Source organism: Micropterus dolomieu, linkage group LG07 (assembly GCF_021292245.1).
Source record: "Micropterus dolomieu isolate WLL.071019.BEF.003 ecotype Adirondacks linkage group LG07, ASM2129224v1, whole genome shotgun sequence".
Classification (NCBI taxonomy): Eukaryota; Metazoa; Chordata; class Actinopteri; order Centrarchiformes; family Centrarchidae; genus Micropterus; species Micropterus dolomieu.
The window spans coordinates 7,968,914-7,978,163 of record NC_060156.1 but is presented as its reverse complement, the minus strand read 5'-3'; the positions used below and the strand labels follow the sequence as shown (position 1 = coordinate 7,978,163).

Sequence of the window (9,250 nt, the reverse complement as noted above, 5' to 3'; positions counted from 1 at the left end):
CCCCCATTCAGGGCGTTTCCTACTAGGGACTGCAGTCCCCCAGCCTGCACTGCTGCAAAGGGGGCATTGGGCCAGAAGGGTGAATAAAAGGTAGGCAGCCATCTAGGACTTCTGTGCCTGCTCAGGCAGCACATCTAATAAATTGGATTTGATACAGAGAAGAAGACTGGCTTGATTGACTTTGACTTTTGAGTAAATGGTTCTTTCACCTGGTTGAGTTTTAGAGATAATGTGAAGTGAAATCCAACAAAGGTTAAAATCAACGGGCAACTGGACTTGTTTGAAGATACTGGAAGACATTTCGTTCCTCATCCAAAGGACTTCTTCAGTTCTGACTGACTGGCAGGGAAACTCAGCTATTTAACCTCAGTGGGGTCGTTGGCCCGGGTCATCGATGCCGCTGGTTCGTTAGTGTTCCTTGTTGCTGTAACGACAGTCGTTACAGTCGTTAAGACTACCTGTGGCCAAGACTGAACGACCATCGTTGGTACCTTCACCTGAGGCCAGTAGGTTACGTTTGTTGAGTTTCCTGGGAAGTGATGAAAGGACAGCATTGTAAGTGGGGGATAAGTGGTGGCGTAGAGCCCCTCCCCTGTTCAATGACGGCTTCTCGACCCTGGTGTAGATAGCTTCCTTGACACCTCTTTCAAACCATCCATCTTCTCTGTCTAAAATGTGCACCTGGTGGTCCTCAAACGAGTGTCCTCTGTCCTTCAGATGTAAGTAGACTGCAGAGTCTTGACCTGAGGAGTTGGCCCTTCTGTGTTGAGCCATGCGTTTGTGTAGTGGTTGTTTAGTCTCCCCAATATACAGGTCTGTGCATTCCTCACTGCATTGGACCGCATACACTAGATTGCTTTTCTTGTGTTTGGGTGTGCGGTCTTTGGGGTGTACCAGCATCTGTCTTAGTGTGTTCTTGGGTTTAAAAAACACAGGGATGTTATGTTTGTAGAAATTCCTCCTGAGTTTCTCTGATACTCCAGACACGTATGGAATCACAATGTTGTTGCGTTTGACCTTCTTTTCCTCATCACCTGTAGTTTTGTTCTTCTTGGATCTTGTGGCTGTCTTCACAAAGGTCCATTTAGGGTATCCACAGGCTGTAAGTGCTCCCTTCATGTGAATCTGTTCCTTCTCTCTGGCTTGGGCGCTTGTTGGTATGTTTTCCGCTCTGTGGTGCAGTGTTCTCATGAACCCTAGCTTGTGCTCCAGTGGGTGGTGTGAATCGAAGAGTAGGTATTGGTCTGTGTGTGTGGGTTTTCTGTAAACACCAATCTGCAGGCTCCTGTCCTCTTCAATGTGGACAGCGCAGTCCAGGAAGGCCAAACTGTTGTTGAGAACATCTTCTCGTGTGAACTTGATGTTACTGTCCACAGAGTTGATGTGTTCTGTGAAGGCTTGCACTTCCTGGCTTTTAATTTTGACCCAGGTGTCGTCCACATATCTGTACCAGTGGCTCGATGCTATTCCTCTGAAGGAGTTGAGGGCTTTATTCTCCACTTCTTCCATGTAGATGTTTGCCACAATCGGGGATACTGGTGAGCCCATGGCACAGCCATGCTACTGTCTGTAGAATCCACCGTTGTACTGGAAGTAGGTGGTGTTTAGACAGAGGTCAAGTAATTTGCAGATTTGGTCAGGGCTGAGTCTAGTTCTGTTGTCCAGGGTGTTGTCTTGTGTTAGCCGTTTCCTAACGGTTTCTACTGCCTCTATGGTGGGGATGCAGGTGAACAAAGAAGTCACGTCATAGGATACCATGGTTTCATCTGGATCCAGTTTTAGTCCTCGAACTTTGTTTACAAAGTCAATAGAGTTTTGGACGTGGTGAGGCGTGTTTCCCACCAATGGCGCTAAGATGGTAGAAATGTGTTTGGCAATGTTGTAGGTGACCGAGTTAATGCTGCTGATAATCGGCCTGAGTGGGGCTCCTTCTTTGTGTATCTTGGGTAGTCCATAAATGCAAGGAATGGCTTCTCCAGGATACAAACGGTAATATTGTTCACGGGTGATGGTGTTGTCCTTCTGTAACTGTTGTAGACATTCTATGGCCTTTTTCTTGTATCCACTGGTTGGGTCTCGTCTCAGTGTCTCATATGTGTTTGTGTCCATTAGTAGTGTGTTGACTTTGTTCTGGTAGTCAGCTGTGTTAAGTACTATCGTTAACAACGATACCTGTATCCTTTGCGAAAGTTTTTTCAGCCGCTTTGACTTTAAAAAGAGGCGTGACATGCAGCTGGACCAACCCATGACCGGAGCAGGACTCTACAGTGCAGTTCCTGCTGTATTCACAAGTTGTATTAATTATTTAAAATGATCAACTGCGCGATAAAACTTTCTGCCCTTTACCAGCGCCTCATAAAGCGCAGTTCTAACCGCATTCCTTAATATCATTTCACTTTGATATCACTGATGTTGTTTTTTAATGTGATGTGTGGATGGGCAGCAGGATCATTAAAATGAACACTGAATAGCGGCTGGCTGGGTGAAGCTCCTCTCCAAATGTAGGAGCCGATCTGCACATGACACCTATTCATTTGCGATAGGCTAATCTTGACAAAGTGCAATCAGCTGCTGAAGTCAAATTATTAGGAACCAGAGCATTCAGCAATGATGTTTCAAGTTATTATAGTGCCCATGTAGTCTGCACTCATTACAACAGTATAATCCTGTGGTGACAGTTTTAATTGGGGCTATATGAGATAAATGTTAGTAATTTTGTAAAGGGACTGATGATGAAACTCTCACCTCATCAGGCTGAGGGCTGAAATGATCTCCTGTGTACAGACAAAAGGCGCACCCAAAATAACTTTTTGTATTGTATTTCTGTTTAGTGAATGATGGTAGGCTACTGTAATCTGTAGTAGACAGTATTGGACAGAGGTTTGAGATGTTTCTACATGTTATAATACATGTTATAATATTGACAGACATGTTTCTTGATTGTTAAGATGTGATCTGTAGCTTTAGTGCCAAAAGCCTGTCAGCTCTTCTGATAGAGGTCACAGCTCTAACAGTGGACAGATGATGCAGCTTTGCAACATGTCTGACGACGCATTAAAATGGCTTCGAGGAAAGGACATCTCACTTTGTTAAATGCCTGTTTCCTCGACTCCTCACTCCTTGCCTCCCCTCCTCAACTCCTTGAGCTCGCAACTCTGGTGGGAGGGACTAAGACGCGCCACGAGTCAAGGATCGAGGAGTCCAGGAGACATAAATTTGGGAAATGATAAAGGCCCAAGGGAGAGGAGTTTGTTGTGTAGCCTGTACATAGAGGAGCTGCTAGCAAGACTTAATTTCCTTATGTTAATCCATCACAACAAACTCCTCTCTCCAAACCTGACTCACGTTTCCCCCATCGTTTTACTGTAACAACTCGCCTCTCACAATTGGTTTTTGGTGGGTGTCCCACATGTGCAAAATCACATAAAGTTGAATTATGTTTTTCAATAAAAGTAAAATGGTAAAGTCGCACACTATGACATGTTTTTTATTCTTCAGACAAAATGTTCCTGAAGAAGCCCAGATGTGCCGCAACTACGGCTGGGCACTCACTTCATCCACAAATTACTTGAGGTAATTGGATTAATTGTTATATTAATTGAGCAATTACAAAATAATATTTAGAATAATCGCTAAATTAGTTTAGATCAATTGACTAATCGAAAAACTAATCTGTAGAAAAGGCTCCAAAGTTATGTTAGTGTTAGTATTATTTAGTACAGTTGACCGTAATGGGCTTTGTGGTTCACGTTTATTTCCGTTTATTTAGCATTGTAACCGGGTAGCCAAAGCGCGTGCTGATTTGTATATTATCTGACGTCACACGTATATAACGTTAGATCCGCATTCGTACATTCACTTTCGAGCTTCGGCTCATCTGATTCGGTACGTCTGATTAAAAATATGTAATATCGTGTTTAGACATGTTTATACTTTACTGCTTGTTGTTAGGATTGTTCAGCACTGGGTGGTTGAGTAGAATAAGAAGTAAGTGGTGTTAAATATTGTTATTTGGAGCGCTGTAGATGCTTCTGAATCAAGGCCTTGCTAGCTCGAACGGAACATAGCAGCCGGTACGGGGTTGTCACAATAAAAGCAGCCAGCCGTTTAGTCAGCTGGAGGCTGTAAAGCGTATCAAAGATGACAGGAAGTGCTGTCTGTTAGCGGGAACTTAACGCATAGTAGAAAATCTGAGAATTCCATATAATAAGGGTGTGAATCCTTTCTTTATGCTTATATTATTAGAGTTTAAGAGATATATCGTCATATCCTGACTATTGTTTTTGTTATGTTTGGTAATGTATAGTAGTGCTTAAGGAGGAATGACTGTACGCATATGTTTCCTTTATTCATTTGTATTTGTTTCTGTCTTTATAGAAACCACACTTAGCATTACACCCATCCTCCAACTCGTTCACACAAGAAAGAGGAATAAAGAAACAGAATAAGAATTATCTCTCCGCTCATCATTTCATACTCATACATTTGGCCTAAGTGGTGTTCTGGCTAACACACCTGAATGAACTTGTTGAAAACCCAGAACTAGTACATAAACTGAGTGTCTACCCATTATCTTCATTATATAATCTTAATAATCAATTATAATAATAATAGTCTTTATTTGTAGAGCACTTTTCAAAAACAAGTTACAAAGTGCTTTAACAAGTGTAAAGACAATAATACCCAAAAAACAATAATACAAAAACAATACAAGATAAAGAAAAGAAAATACTAAAATACACATTTAAGATAAATATAAAATTAGTAAAATAGAATAAAATAAAAGGGATAAAATAAAGTAAAATAAGATCAGGAAAGGCTCTCCTATAAATTATCATTTGGTGCAACCCCAGCCAAAATGAATGAATTCTCCAACTCAGTCTAATTGCAAGTCAACACCTTAGATTAGATTAGCAATTTCCTTCAGTTCTTCGAATTAAAAAAAAAATAGCATTACTTTAGACACAAAACACTGTAGGTTTTCATTTTAGCCATCTGGGATTCATCTTGTACAGTAAAAAGTATAATTATACATTTTGTTCTGTATCACTGTATTATATGTCCTCATTTTAGAAATAAACAGTACCATACCTTAATTGTTGCATTTCCATTTGTGGCAAAAGTTGGGTCACCAACTTCTGCATTTTTTGTTGTGAATGTTGTCAATATTTTTGTAAGAAGTTGAAACTGTCACTTACGACAACGTATAAAACTTTATGCATAAAGTTAAATGCCATACAGTATGCTTTATCATTGACTACAAAACATTGCCACTAAAACAGCTGCTCCAAGACATTTAGATTTAAAATTTTGATCAAAATCACCACTTTATAACCTTATTTATTTATTTACAGGAGATTGCTCACCTTGTGTCCCACCAGTAGTAAGTGTCCAAGCATCGGTAACATGTTGTTCCACGGGAGCTGGAATAAACAAAATACCTTAAGCTGGAGTAAGTTCATGATCCCCCCTGGATGATTTTCATGAGCATTACCTTCCTCCATGACAAGGTATGTGTTGACCTTATAGTCATTGAACCACCCAGGGATCTCAACCCTGCAGCCATACACACCAGCACCACTCCACTGAGCGTTCAGGATGGTCTGTCCCCCTGCCCAGCAGCTGGTACCTGGGGGACTGCCTGAATTGTACAGCCCCATCCTCGGAGGAGAGGATGGTGTTGGAGCATTTGGACATGGGCACCGTCTCTTGTCCCCAACAGAAACTCAAGACACTCTGAGATTGGGTGTCATACTTGCAGGGCAAAGTGACATTGTGCCCAATGACTTTCAAGGTGCTGGAAGACACTGTGGAAGACATCAACGACTTTGGTCAAACTGGACGATAAGATGAAAATTGCGATTGTAATTCTGAAATGCGAAGCCCACAAATGCAACCACCCTTCTCCCCGCCATCATGCACATACACACACACTCCGCAACTCTTATATCCACAAGCGCTCTACAAATAGAAGAAAACAAATAAGCACAGAATATCGACTTACCTTGGGTCAGGATTGAGAGGAAAAAATAACAAAGACCACGCATGTGTGTAGGCTATTGTATAACTGTGTCCTGAAATGAGGATAAGATGAATTTCTCCCCCCACACACACTGCAGGACAGTATCATGCACTGAATGTTTAACTTCCCTTTTTTGAAAATCAGGAAGGAAATCAATACTAGTCTTGTCTATGTTTGGACTTTAATCCTCATAATATGCTTACTGTTAAAATGAGCTGTCTTATCTGCTGTTGTAAACCACATCTGAGTTCATCATTGTCCATATAAACATCAGCTCTCACCAGCTCAAGAAGATAAGCAAAAATATTTGACTATGTGAAATATAATTGTAACATACAATACTGCATTTATTCTGTGTAGGGAGGTAAAAGGGGCCAGAAGATGACACAACATGACTGAGTAATTGTCATATACTGACAAAAGCAGTGGCTTTTGTCACTTGAGAAACCTTCTTTTGTCTTATAGCTTGTGTGGTCCCTAAAAATGAGCTAAATCAATGATGTCACTCTTGGGTTTTGCACATGTTTGATTGAAATCCCCCAATTTCCCTCAGGAATCATTAAAGTTTCCTCTTATATTCAGCAGTAATAGTGGTAACTGGAGTAGCAGTAATGATAGTGGTGGAAGTACACTGAAGATTGCTGTGGTCAATTGGATGTGATTGATTGTTTTCAAGACATTTCTCTCTGCTGGCCCTGGAGGAGACAGTGTTTTATATACAGTAGAATCACCTGCATGTCCCTTTGATGATTTTTATATAAATTTTATTTATCTATTTAATGTTGTATGTTGTCTGAATGATTGCACAGCCCTTGAGAAACGCTATTTCATTCTGCCCTGTACAAGTAACTACATGGACAGAATGACTTTTTATGAATGACTTATTTTTATTTATGTGTGTTGGTCTCTGTTTTGCTCATTAGTTCGAGCACACTCACAAGCACCCGTTTGCAAAGGTAGTGGTTGCAATCTGAAATCTCACCACTAGAGGCCACTGAAAACTACACATGGCCCCTTTAACCTCATCTTACCAAACCTGTCTGACTTTCAACCACATGCTCCACTCTCTAAATAATGTCCTTTTAACATATGAATCTGTATTTTTTCAAATGTTAAGCTAGAAGACAAAAACTTGCTAAAATTGTCCCTGTAGTCATATTTATTTCTGTCATTTGTTTATTTGTAAAGTGTGTATTAATATTTGGCAACACTTTTTTTAATGTAAGGTAAGGTAAAATCCACCACTGACAGGTTCCAGTAAGTGTCTGTGGGTGCCTGTGTGTATTTGCATGTGCATTATGTATGAGTCTATGTTCCATGTTCATTGTTCTGTGACCATTACTAATGAAAAGGAAAAGTCAGAGTGTGTATGTGAGGACAGCAGCCTAAGAAAAATATTTTGTCTTTGCCAGTCTTATCTGCCCTCTGCTCACCTCTAACAGGCCTGTCTACACCTCCACTTAACACTGTCAGCCACCACTGAGCTGCTATAGTGCGCCATAAATCACTGTCTTCCCACAATGATGTCCTGAGTTTTTGTCATTTCTCTTCTCACATTGCCCCGACTAACTGAAACTGAAACCGTTCAATTGACTTGAATATAGTAAGAAAGTATTACTTAATGCTGGCTCATGTTTAATTTGGGGGTTTCTTTGTATCACTTATTGAAATCAAACAGTGTAAATGAAAGAAAAAACTTTCCTGAAGTCATAGAAGTTTCTCTCTATGGTAGCATTTGTTTTAAAATATGAAAATAAATACCAATGTGCCTGTACTACAGCAGGGATTATAAGACAACTCCCATAAAACCTCCATAAAACATGCTCAAACTTGCTGGAGGAGCTTTGTTTAGCTTGATTTCCTGTTTGGGTTGAAATTGAAGCCATTACATATCTGCTGGAGAGATAAAGGTTTAAAAATGGCATTTAGAGTAGAAAAAATTGTCTGGTTCAAAGCCAAAGTGGCAGCACTGACAAATTAGTGGCTGAGTGACTTTTGCCAATGTTTGATTAAGCAAGGAGCCAACAGGAAAGGAGAAGTGAGACAACAGAGGTCATTCTGTCATATTTAGAAGTTGCTGCCTGGTCAGCTCCACTTCTGGAGGAACTGAAACAGAGAAGCTGATCTTGAGTTTTTCCTCCACAAAATGTAAAATAAGTCAAGAATAATAGGTATGCTAATACAGTACATACATCACAGATTCATTCTTTATCAGTCTGAGGTTTCCCAAAATGATCCATCACTGCAGGCGGGAGAAAGCATTGATTAGCAATATTGCTGATGCCAGAGGATCCATGATGAGCTGTCAGACAGCTCCTTGGTCCTTCGGATAACCTCTAGTACTATGTGTTTTCCTGATTAGACACAAACCTGCTTATGACAAAATGGGACAACAGCATTCTGGAAGATGCTTCTGTCAATACTCTCTATAAAGCATTAACACATTTACCGCTCCACTTATCAAGAGAATTTATACAAACCTTAAAAGAGAAATGGTGGTTTGATGTAATTCTTTCAGTGAATATTACTAATGGAAAAAATATTTTGACACAAAACATGGAAAGAGATAGTGGTGACATTGTGAGGTGCTACAAAACTCCTTGTGTGAAATGTATTTAATCATTTTAATCAATCGTGCTGTGGGGTTGGTGACGGCCTTGCCTGATCTGGGGTTCTTGCCTGCCTGTTGCTGGGGTAAGTGTGGCACAGTCGTGGCGTCCCACTCTCACTTACAACTACATTCTTTAACAGGCTTATGCGCACACACATGTACACACACACATACAGACCCATTCACCCACACACACACAGACACACACAGTCTCACACATAGACACAAACAAATTTAGGTCGTCCCTGGTAGAATTATTCCTGATGCTTTTCTTTCAGTTACTTATTTAAATTAATTGTTATTGTTCCAGCTCTCGTGGCTGTGCTGTGTTGCTTGTTTAGTGTGCGTGACTGTTTCTTGTTTTCATTTTTCTCTTAGTTGTCTTACTATGTCAGCTGTTTATTGCTGCTGTTCGGCTGGTTGTCTTTTACTATTATTATTATTTTTATTGTTTGTTTTTGTTTGTGTTTGTTTGTTGTTGTTTTTCTCCTCCCCAAGCCCCCCACTCTGTTCTATTGTAGGTTTCGTTGCTTTCTGCAATTGGTGTTTCCCACAGCTTTTCCCTGTTGTCCCCACCTTCCATCCCCCTTCTCTTGCAGGTGTTGTCCTTTCTCTGT

The 9,250-nt window shown here is 40.5% G+C and overlaps 1 protein-coding gene across 1 annotated transcript; it reads right to left on the bottom strand.

Moving 5' to 3' along the window:
* Nucleotides 1-4,339: 4,339 nt before the first annotated feature.
* On the bottom strand, nucleotides 4,340-6,119 carry LOC123974068 (T-cell immunoglobulin and mucin domain-containing protein 4-like). Its single transcript, XM_046054504.1, is given in 5 exon segments — nucleotides 4,340-4,490; nucleotides 5,367-5,423; nucleotides 5,495-5,601; nucleotides 5,603-5,807; nucleotides 6,005-6,119. Coding segments are annotated over 5 exon segments (510 nt in total). The 5' UTR covers nucleotides 6,048-6,119; the 3' UTR covers nucleotides 4,340-4,392.
* Between the last annotated feature and the right edge of the window lie 3,131 nt (nucleotides 6,120-9,250).